Source organism: Aotus nancymaae, unplaced genomic scaffold (assembly GCF_030222135.1).
Source record: "Aotus nancymaae isolate 86718 unplaced genomic scaffold, 86718_ANA_hifiasm-v0.15.2.pri h1tg000033l, whole genome shotgun sequence".
In the NCBI taxonomy this organism is placed as follows: Eukaryota; Metazoa; Chordata; class Mammalia; order Primates; family Aotidae; genus Aotus; species Aotus nancymaae.
Genome location: NW_026988447.1, coordinates 54,994,657 through 55,006,923, shown reverse-complemented (window position 1 = coordinate 55,006,923; position 12,267 = coordinate 54,994,657). Strand labels below are relative to the sequence as shown.

Sequence of the window (12,267 nt, the reverse complement as noted above, 5' to 3'; positions counted from 1 at the left end):
AAGAGAAATATGCAATCTATGGAGACAGGAAAGGAAGCAGATTATCAGGGCATGGCTGAGGTGAGATCACGGGGCACTCACATAATCAAGTGGAGTTAAGCTTTGAAATGTTAGGCTAAAATAGTAATAATCTTTAAATATTTACTTATTTGGCAGAATGATTAGCTTAGAAGCAAACTGTTAAAGGCAACTTCTCTGTTTCTGAAATTCATCCTTATTATTTTACCTAAAGGTATACTGTAACTAGAGTAAGTTATAAATGTGTTGGTGTTAAAAGATGTAATATTACCTTATTAATTTTAATGTCTGAACCTTGTTTCCTCCAATTTAAAAATTTTATTTAGCTAGTTCTAATAATCCCTAGGGAGTCTTGTTTTGCTGAACAGCTGCCTCTGATGCTGGCACGTGATGACCTTTTTCCAACCTTCTGGATCCAGCCTATATGAGAAGGGGAGCTAACAAACTAATTAGACTGGTAGCTTAAAAAAATATCAGTCTTGGTACATGCCCAGCCTAAAAAGTCTTACATGTACAAAAACAGAACATTTGCATCTGCCCAACTGTTCAAGACTGCTAACCTTAGGCTTTTATCTCACACTTAAAAAATGGGTTTTAGTCGGGCATGGTGGCTCACTCCTGTAATCCCAGCAGTTTGGGAGGCTGAGGCCTGTGGATCATATGCAGTCAGGAGTTCGAGACCAGTCTGACCAACATGGAGAAACCTCATCTCTACTAAAAAATACAAAATTAGCTGGGTGTGGTGTTGCATGCCTATAATCCCAGCAACTCGGGAGTCCGAGGCAGGAGAATCACTTGAACCTGGGAGGTTGAGGTTGCAGTGAGCCAAGATCGCCCCATTGCACTCCAGCCTGGGCAATAAGAGCAAAACTCCGTCTCAAAAACAAACTAACAGACAACAACAAAAAACTGGTTTTGTTTTGCACTTTGGCATACTGTATAGAAGTATGACATATTTGTGGGATTAAAAATTACATTTGGAATGATGAGATCTACATTGGGAAAATTTTTTGGAGCTATAACCCAACAATTTGTCACTGATGGAAATATGTAAGCTCTGCCTCCTGAGTTCAAGTGATTCTCTTGCTTCAGCCTCCTAAGTAGCTAGGACTAGTGGCATGCACCACCATGCCTGGCTAATTTTTGTACTTTTAGTAGAGATGGGGTTTTACTATGTTGGCAAGGCTGATCTCGAACTCCTGGCCTAATGCAATCCACCTGCTATGGCCTACCAGAGTATTGGGATTACAGACATGAGCCACTGTACCCACCCAAAAAGGGGTTAATTTCTTGTACTGTATAAAGAAAAAACCCATATGTATTAATAGTTGGCTTGTAAAATACAGTATTTTCTGCCCAACTCCTGATAGAACTGGTTTTGCTGAACGTGACTATCATGTCAGTGGGGTTGTAGTTATCAGTGCCAGAAGAGAAGTCAAAGATAAGACATAATATTTCTCAAGCCATTGGCTGCCTGTATCAGAATTACTTAGATGTTTAATAAAAGGCAGATTCCAAGTTTTCATACTGGATCTGCTGAATCTCTGCAGGAAAGTCCTGGTAATTTCCTGTTTTAATAAGCTCTTAGGTGATTCTTATGAAAACCAAAGTTTGAGAACTAGATTTTGAAACATATAACTTACAATTAGATTCAGTACTATTCAGAGGGAGCAAAATTTGGCATATCCTTTATAATGTGCCAATTTTGAGGTAGGATCCAAGATGGCCAAATAGGAACAGCTCTAGAGTACAGTTCCAAGCAAAAATGCAGAGGGTGAGTGACCATCACATTTCCAAACAAATTTTTACTGCCCACAGACCAGGAGATTCCTTGGCGGAAAAGTGCATGAGTCTCCAGTGTGGCTGTTTCAGCTGGCACAGTGGGTTTCCACACAAAAACTCACACAAATCTGGGTGCTGTTTCAACTGGCAACTGGAATGCCTGGGAGACAGAGTTGCCCATTCAATGGAAAAAAAGGGGGCTGAAACAGGGAGCCAGGTGATCTGGCTCAGCTGGTCCCATCCCCACAAAGACCAGCAATCTGAAACACTCTGGATTGAGAGTTTCACAGCAAGCACAGCTGGACCCGGGATGGTCCAGCTCTGTTGGGGGGAAGGGCATCAGCCATTACTGAAGCAGTCCACCACTACTGAGACAGTCCACCATTACTGAGGCAGTCCACCATTACAGAGACAGTCTGCCATTACTGAGGCAGACCACCATTACCAAAGCAGTTCTAACTATACTCCTATTAAAAAAAACTGCAAGGAAGTTCACACAGCCGCTGGGCAGAGCCCACAGCAGCTCAGCAATGCCTCTGCTGGCAGACTGTGACTAGGCTACCTCCTTGCTGGGCAGGGCATCTTTGAAAAAAGGCAACAGAATGACAGGAACTTATAAATAAAGCCCCACCTTCCCAGGATAGAGCACCTGGGAAAAAAAGGTGGTTATGAGTTCCGCTGCAGCAGAATTAAACGTACCTGCCCAGCAGCTCTGAACAGAACAATGGAGCTCACAACTCAGCACTTGAGCTCCTATAAGGGACAGACTGTCTCCTCAGGCAGCTCCCTGACCCCCGTATAACCAAAGAGAAACCTCATAAAGGAGAGTCCAGGCTGACATCTGGCAGGTATCCTTCTGGGACAAAGATAACAGAAGAAGAAACTGGCAGCAACCCTTACTGTTCTGTAGCTGCAGGTGATCCCCAGGCAAGTAGGGTCTGGAGTGGACCTCCAGCAGTCCTACAGCAGGGGGACCTGACTGTCAGAAGGAAAACTAAGAAACAGAAAGAAATAACTTAATCAGCAACAAAAAGGACGTTCACTCAGAGACCCCATCTGAAAGTTACCAACCACAAAGACCACAGGTAGATAAATCCACAAAGATGGGAAGAAACCAGGGCAGAAAGGATGAAATACCCAAAACCAGAACACCTCTCTTCCTCTAAGGGAACACAACTCCTCACCAGCAAGGGAACAAGGCTGGATGGAGGATGAGTCTGATGAATTGACAGAAAAGGCTTCAGAAGGTGGGTAATAAACTTCTCTGAGCTAAAATATCATGTTCTAACACAATGCAATGAAACTAAGAACCTTGAAAAAAGGTTTGATGAAATGCTAATGAGAATAAACAGCTTAGAGAGGAATATAAATGAATTGATGGAGCTGAAAAACACAACATGAGAACTTCACGAAAGATACATAAGTTTCAATAGGCAAAATGACCAAGCAGAAGAAAGGATATCAGAGATTGAAGATCAACTCAATGAAATAAAATGAAAAGGCCAGAATAGAGGAAAAAAAAAAGAGTAAAAAGAAATGAACAAAGCCTCCAAGAAATATGGGATTATGTGAAAAGACCTAATCTACGTTTGATAGGTATACCTGAATGTGACGGAGAGAATGAATCCAAGCTGGAAAACACTCTTCAGGATATTATCCAGGAGAACTTCCCCAACCTAGCAAGGCAGGCCAACATTCAAGTCCAGGAAATACAGAGAACACCACAAAGATATTCTTCAAGAAGAGCAACCCTAAGGCACATAATCGTCAGATTCACCAGGGTTGAAATGAAGGAAAAAATGCTAAGGGCAGCCAGAGAGAAAGGTCGGGTTACCCACAAAGGGAAGCCCATCAGACTCACAGTAGATCTCTCTGCAGAAACCCTACAAACCAGAAGAGAGTGGGGGCCAATTTTCAACGTCCTTAAAGAAAAGAACTTTCAACCTAGAATTTCATATCCAGCCAAACTAAGCTTGATAAGAGAAGGAGAAATAAAATCCTTTATGAACAAGCAATTGCTCAGAGATTTCATCACCACCAGGCCTGCTTTACAAGAGCTCCTGAAAGAAGTGCTAAACATAGAAAGGAACAAACAGTACCAGGCACTCCAAAAATGTACCAAATGATAAAGAGGATCAACACAAAGAAGAAACTGTGTCAACTAAGGGGCAAAACAACCAGCTAGCATCAAAATGGCAGGATCAAATTAACACATAACAATATTAACCTCAAATGTAAATGGGCTAAATGCCCCAATCAAAAGACACAGACTGGCGAATTGGATAAAAAGTCAAAACCCATTGGTGTGCTATATCCAGGAAACCCATCTCACATGCAAGGATATATATAGGCTCAAAATAAAGAGATGGAGGAAGATTTACCAAGCAAATGGAGAGCGAAAAAAAAGAAGCAGGAGTTGCAATCCTAGTCTCTGATAAAATAGACTTAAAATCAACAAAGATCAAAAGAGATGGTCCAGTCCCCACGCCAAGTCCCACCGCCGGTGCCACCATGATGTGCGGGGCGCCCTCCGCCATGCAGCTGGCCACCACCGAGACCCAGAACATCACCGACCAGGTGAGATCCCAGCTTGAAGAAAAAGAAAAGAAGTTCCCCGTGTTTAAGGCTATGTCCTTCAGGGTGGTTGCGGGGACGAACTACTTCATCAAGGTGCATGTCGGTGATGACGAATTTGTCCACTTGCAAGTATTACAAAGTCTCCCTCACGAAAACAAGCCCTTGACCTTGTCTGACTACCAGACCAACAAAGCCAAGCACGATGAGCTGTCCTATTTATGACCCTGACTTTGGACAAGGTCCTTCCACCCGAAGGCTGGTAATTGTGATTCTGCGTCGACCGGAGCGTGCACTTGGGATCATAAAATGAGCATCTACCGGCTGCGCCCCTCCGGTGGATGGGGCTGGGTGCAGCAGCTGCTCCTGCATTTCTGTTCCTAAATTTCATTGTGTTGACTTTTTCCCCCTTCCAATCAGGGATCTTAATTACTTTCAAAACATTTTCAAAAAATATATATTTTAGAAATCCTTGCCAAAAAAAAAAGAGACAAAGAAGGGTATTACATAATGGTAAAAGAATCAATGCAACAAGAAGAGCTAATGATCCTAAATATATACACATCCAGTACAGGAGCACCCAGATACATAGAGCAAGTTCTTAATGACCTACAAAGAGACTTAGACTACCACACAATAACAGTGGGAGACTTTAACACTCAACTGTCAATATTAGACAGACCAACAAGACAGAAAATTGACAAGGATATCCAGGACTTGAACTCAGACCTGGACCAAGCAAATGTAATAGACATTTACAGAACTCTCCACCCCAAATCCACAGAACATACATTCTTCTCAGTACCACATCATACCTACTCTAAAACTGACCACATAATTGGAAGTAAATCACTCCTCAGCAAATGCAAAAGAAAGGAAATCATAACAAACAGTCTCTCAGACCACAGTGCAATTAGAACTCAGAATTCAGAAACTAACTCAGAACCACACAACTTCATGGAAACCGAACAACTGGCTCTTGAATGTTGACTGAATAAACAATGAAATGAAGGCAGAAATAAAGATGTTCTTCGAAACCAACGAGAATGAAGACACAACATACCAGAATCTCTGGGACAAATTTAAAGCAGTGTCTAGAGGAAAATTTATAGCAATAAGTGCCCACAGGAGAAACAAGGAATGATCTAAAATTGACACCCTATCATCAAAATTGAAAGAGCTAGAGAAGCAAGATCAAAAAACTCAAAAGCTAGCAGAAGACAAGAAATAACTAAGAGAAGAACTGAAGGAGATAGAGACATAAAAATCCCTTCAAAAAATCAATAAATCCAGGAGCTGGTTTTTTGAAAAGATCAAAAAAATAGACAGACCACTAGCCAGATTAATAAAAAAGAAAAGAGAGAAGAATCGAATAGATGCAATAAAAAATGATAAAGGGGATATCACCACAGATTGCACAGAAATACAAAGCACCCTCAGCGATTACTACAAACAACTCTATGCACATAAACCAGTAAACCTGGAAGAAATGGATAAATTCCTGGACACTTACACCCTCCCAAGCCTAAACCAGGAAGAAGTCAAAACCCTGAATAGACCAATAACAAGGGCTGAAGTTGAGGCAGCAATTAATAGCCTACCAACCAAAAAAAGCCCAGGTCCAGATGGGTTCACAGCCGAATTCTACCAGACATACAAAGAGGAGCTGGTACCACTCCTTCTGAAACTATTCCAAACAATCCAAAAAGAGGGAATCCTCCCAAAATCATTTTATGAGACCAACATCTTCCTGATACCAAAACCCGGCAGAGACTCAGGAAGAAAAGAAAACTTCAGGCCAATATCCATGATGAACATAGATGCAAAAATATTCAATAAAATAATGGCAAACAGATTACAACAGCACATCAAAAAGCTTATCCATCATAATCAAGTAGGCTTCATCCTGGGGATGCAAGGCTGGTTCAACATACGCACGTCTATAAACGTAATTCACCACATAAACAGAACCAAAGACAAAAACCACATGATTATCTCAAAAGATACAGAGAAGGCCTTTGACAAAATTCAACAGCCCTTTATGCTAAAAACTCTCAATAAACTAGGTATGGACAGAATGTATCTCAAAATAATAAAAGCTATTTATAACAAACCCACAGCCAATATTATACTGAATGGGCAAAAACTGAAAGCATTCTCTTTGAAATCTGGCACTAGACAAGGATGTCCTCTCTCACCACTCCTATTCAAGATAGTATTGGAAATTCTAGCCAGAGAAATCAGGCAAGAAAAAGAAATAAAGAGCATTCAATTATGAAAGGAGGAAGTCAAATTGTCTCTATTTGGAGATGACATGATTGTATATTTAGAGGACCTTATCACCTCAGCCCAAAATCTCCTTAAACTGATAAGCAATTTCAGCAAACTCTCAGGATACAAAATCAATGTACAAAAATCACAAACATTCCTATACATCAATAACAGATTTCAAGAGAGCCAAATCAAGAAGGAACTCCCATTCACAATTGCTACAAAGAGAATAAAATACCTAGGAATACAACTAACAAAGGATGTAAAAGACATCCTCAAGGAGAACTACAAACAACTGCTCAACGAAATAAGAGAGGACACAAACAGATGAAGAAACATTCCATGCTTATGGTTAGGAAGAATCAATATCATGAAAATGGCCATACTGCCCAAAGTAATTTATAGATTCAATGCTATCCCCATCAAGCTACCAATGACCTTCTTCACAGAACTGGAAAAAACCACCTTAAACTTCATATGGAACCAAAAGAGAGCCCGCATAGCCAAGTCAATTCTAAGCAAAAAGAACAAAGCTGGAGGCATCATGCTACCTGACTTCAAACTATACTACAAGGCTACAGTAATCAAAACAGCATGGTACTGGTACCAAAACAGAGATATAGACCAATGGAACAGAACAGAGGCCCTGGAGGCAACATCACATATCTACAACTATCTGATCTTTAACAAACCTGACAAAAACAAGCAATAGGGAAAGGATTTCCTGTTTAATAAATGGTGTTGGGAAAACATGTGCAGAAAGCAGAAGCTGGACCCCTTCCTGACACCTTACACTAAAATTAACTCCAGATGGATTAAATACTTAAACATAAGACTTAACACCATGAAAATCTTAGAAGAAAACCTAAGTGAAACTATTCAGGACATAGGCATGATAAGCAAGGACTTCATGACTAAAACACCAAAATCATTGGCAACAAAAGCCAAAATAGACAATTGGGAACTAATTAAACTCCAGAGCTTCTGCAAAGCAAAAGAAACAATCTTTAGAGTGAACTGGCAACCAACAGAATGGGAAAAAATTTTTCCAATCTACCCATATGACAAAGGACTTATATCCAAAATCTACAAAGAACTAAAACATATTCATAAGAAAAAAACAATCAAACCCATTCAAAAGTGGGCAAAGGATATGAACAGACACTTTTCAAAAGAAGACATATATGAGGCCAACAAACATGAAAAAATGCTCATCATCACTGGTCATTAGAGAAATGCAAATCAAAACCACATTGAGATACCATCTCACGCCAGTTAGAATGGCGATCATTAAAAAATCTGGAGACAACAGATGCTGTAGAGGATGTGGAGAAATAGGAACACTTTTACACAGTTGATGGGAGTGTAAATTAGTTCAACCATTGTGGAAGACAGTGTGGTGATTCCTCAAGGACCTAGAAATAGAAATTCCATTTGACCCAGCAATCCCATTACTGGGTATATATCCTAAGGATTATGAATTGTTCTATATAAGGACACATACTCATGTGTGTTCACTGCAGCACTGTTTATGATAGCAAAGACTTGGAACCAACCCAAATGCCCATCGATGATAGACTGGACAGGGAAAATGTGGCACATATACACCATTGAATACTATGCAGCCATAAAAAATAATGAGTTAATGTCCTTTATAGGGACATGGATGAACCTGGAAACCATCATTCTCAGCAAGCTGACTCAAGAACAGAAAATCAAACACCACATATTCTCACTCATAGGTGGGTGTTGAACAATGAGAACATATGGACACAGGGAGGGGAGCATCACATACTGAGGTCTGTGGTGGGAGGGACAAGGGGAGGGAGAGTCGGGGGTAGGGAGTAGGGGAGGGATAACATGGGGAGAAATGCCAGATATAGGTGATGGGGATGGAGGCAGCAAACCACATTGCCATGTATGTACCTATGCAACAATACTGCATGATCTTTACATGTACCCCAGAACCTAAAATGCAATAATATATATATATAAAATAATAATAATATGCCAATTTTTCATGCAATCTCTTTACCAGAATTTAAAATATACACATCCTTTGACATAGCCATTCCATTTCTAGGAATTTATCTGACAGAATAATTGAATAAATGTGCAAGGACATATGTTAAAAAAAAAAAAAAAACTATCCATTACAAAGTTGGCTATTGTAGGAGAAAAGTATAGGAGAAAATTGGCTGTTGGAGGAGAAATTTAAACACCTACCAAGGAATGTTATCTATCAGGTACTGTCTTAAGCACTTCAAAAGCAGTTAAGTCATTTAATCCTCATAACATTATATAGTAATGGAATATAAAACATATATTAAAATATAATATTAATAATATTATTATCCCCATGTTACAGATGACAAAGTTGAGGCACAGAACAATTAAGCACTTGTCCAAAATCACACTGCTGGTACGTGGCACAGGACACAAAGCCAGGTAGTCTGCCTCTAGAGTCTGGGCTTAACCCAGCATGATTTGCCTATCTCAACATTCTGCTGCCTTCACATAATCATTATACATTTTTTTAATTTACAATAATTAAATTTAAAACATGAGCAAGCTAGTATAGGTGGTTTTTTTTTCTTAATTAGAGATTTTATTTTCTATTCAATTTTTCTTTTACTCTACCACAAAGGAATAAGATTTCTCTTTTGAAATAAATTTGAAAAAATGTTTGATAAGATCACATTCATGTAGAAATGCATATTTATGTCTGCATTTTAAAATAAAATAATTTTTAAGAAAAGAATAGGCCTTAGAAGTGGGCACACCAAGTTGAAGATAATGATCTGTGAGTGAAATTCTGAGTGTTTTCTATTTTCTGCCTTTTGCTTGTCTATGGTTTCTTTTTTTTTCCCACTAATGGACATACATTGTTCTTGTAAAAAGAAAAACACAACAGCAATCTGTGAACTTGCCTACCATGCAAATATCTATAAAGTTCATGCTTTTGTAGGAGTGGCTTTTAAGGATAAATAGATGAAATCACAAATAGAGATGAGGGAAAATGTACTTTTTACATTGTTTTATAGTTTTGCTTCTCAAAACTGTACAGCTCATGCAACAAGCAGACTGGAAGGTCTTCTGATGCTCAAATTTGGTTACTTTAATCATTGATCTACTTCAGTAAGAGCAGATCTTGGAGAACAAATAAAAAACTTTTTTTTTTTGAGATCAAGTCTTACTCTGTTGCTCAGGCTGGAGTGCAGTGGTGCTATCTTGGCTCACTGCAACCTCCACCTCCTGGATTCAAGTGATTCTCCTGCCTCAGCCTCCTGAGTAGCTTGGATTGCAGGTGCACACCACTATACCTGGCTAATTTTTTTGTATTTTTAGTAGGGACAGGGTTGCACCATGTTGGTAAGGCTGGTCTCGAACTCCTGAGCTCATGATCCACCCGCCTTGGCCTCCCAAAGTGCTGGGATGACAGGTGTGAGCCACTGCACCCAGCATAAAAAACTTTTCTATTCCAACATTCTCTTTCCTGTATAGTAGTCCACTGTGTTTCTTGCCTACCAGTCTTCTCAGCTAGGTTTCTTTTTCATGAGTGAATGAGTATAGGTGCCTTTCCTTTTTCTTAATTAGCAATTTATTTTCTATTCAGTCTTTTTTTTTTACTGTACCACAAAAGAATAAGATTTCTCCTTTGAAATAAATAATGTCCTTTGCCTCATCTATATATTGAATGTGATACATTTATTTCATGAAGTTATCTTGGGTCCTTTGAGGAAGCCAGTTTTATTCAGAACAATCTGAATTATATGCATGGATAAACCAATCAGTTGTGATTCATCCAAGGTGACAGACTTTACAAGGACTTCAAAGTGGCTGTCACACTAAACTCTGGGCAATGTTAATGTTGGGTTAACTGGAAATTATAACTAGGAAATTTCTTGAACTTATTTTCTTTAGTACAGGCAGGGAAAATTGATTCTTTTTGTTTTATAAATGTCATTCTTCAAAAAGAATCTGGTAGTACAAGATGACTTGCTTGATTTCTGAATATTTTAATTCTGGATTGTTATATGTTTTGCTGCTGAGTTATTTAAGTTATTTTAATTGATCATATTGTTTTTAAAAATGAGAGTTTGGCTGGGCATGGTGGCTCACGTCTGTAACTCTAGCACTTTGGGAGGCCAAGGTGGGTGGCTCACCTGAGGTCAGGAGTTCAAGACCAGCCTGGCCATCATGGTGAAACCCCATCTTAAAAAAAAAAAAAAAAAAAAAGAGAGAGTTTAAAAATATTTTTAATATATGTATATTTTTATTCAGGGGGTATATGCACAGGTTTGTTTTAAGGGTATATTGTGTGATGCCGAGGTTTGGGCTTCCACTTATCTGGTCACCCAGACAGTGAACCAAGTGCCAAAAAGAACGTCTTTAAAGCCTTGCCCCTCTCCCTTTTCTCCTTTTAGAGTCCCCAGTATCTATTGTTCCCATCTTTATGTATGTACATAACCAAGAATTAGCGTTCACTTATAAGTGAGAACGTGTAATATTTGATTTTCTATTCCTGTAGTAATTCACTTAGGATAATGGCTTCTAACTGCATTTGTGTTGCTACAAAGGACATGATTTCATTTTTGTAATGGCTGCATAGTATTCCATGGTGTATAAATACTCCATTTTCTTTATCTAGTCCACTGTTGTTGGGCACCTACGTTGATTCTTTTTGCTATTGTGAACAGTACTCCAATGAACATACAGTGCCTGTGTCTTTTTGGTAGAATGATTTATATTCTGTTGGGTATGTAACTATAATGGGATTACTGGATTGAATTGTAGTTCTATTTTTAGTTCTTTGAGAAATCTTCAAACTGCCTTCCACAGTGGCTAATTTACGTTCCCACCAGCAGTGTATAGGCATTCCCTTCTCTTCATAGCCTTGCCAACAGTTGTTAGTTTGATTTTTTAGTAATAGCCATTCTGACTGGTGTGAGACACTATCTCACTGTGATTTTGATTTGCATCTCTCTGATAATTAGTGATAGTGAGCATGAGCATTTTTAAATGTTTGTTGGCTGCTTATATGTCTTCTTTTAAGAAGCATCTCTTCATGTCCCTTGCCCACTTTTTAAATGAAGTTTTTTGTTTTTTTCTCCGTAAGTTCCTTATAGATTCTGCATGTTAGACCTTTGTTGTATGCATAGTTTGCAAATACTTTCTCCCATTCTATAGGCTGTCTGTTTACTCTGTTGTAGTTTCTTTTGCTGTTCAGAAGCTCTTTAGTTCAATTAGGTCCCATTTGTCAAATTTTGTTTTTGTTGCAACTGCTTTTGGAGACTTTGTCATAAAATCTTTGCTCAGACCTATGTCTAGAAAGATATTTCTTAGATTTTTTCCTAGGGTTTTTATAGTTTTAGGCCTTACATTTAAGCATTTATTCCATTTAGAGTTGATTTTTATATATTATGAAAGGGTCCAATCTTCTGCAATCTTCTGTATATGACTAGCCACTTAGCCCAACACCATTTATTGAATAGGGACTTCTTTCTCTATTGCATGTTATCTGTGAATTTATTGAAGGTCAGATGGTTGTAGGTATGCAGCTTTATTTCTGGGTTCTCTAGGTCTATGTGTCTGTTTTTGTACCAGTACCAAGCGGTTTCA

General features: G+C 38.9%; 1 protein-coding gene and 1 non-coding gene across 2 annotated transcripts; one reads left to right on the top strand and one right to left on the bottom strand.

The window, feature by feature from the left end:
• Window positions 1-4,311: 4,311 nt before the first annotated feature.
• Window positions 4,312-4,669, top strand: LOC105706251 (cystatin-B-like). Its single transcript, XM_012436465.2, has one exon. It carries the CDS (start codon window positions 4,312-4,314, stop codon window positions 4,597-4,599), a length of 288 nt encoding a protein of 95 aa, XP_012291888.1. The 3' UTR covers window positions 4,600-4,669.
• Window positions 4,670-9,696: 5,027 nt separating this feature from the next.
• Window positions 9,697-9,776, bottom strand: LOC135277865 (small nucleolar RNA U2-19). Its single transcript, XR_010345441.1, has one exon. It is a non-coding gene; the product is annotated as a small nucleolar RNA U2-19 (small nucleolar RNA).
• Between the last annotated feature and the right edge of the window lie 2,491 nt (window positions 9,777-12,267).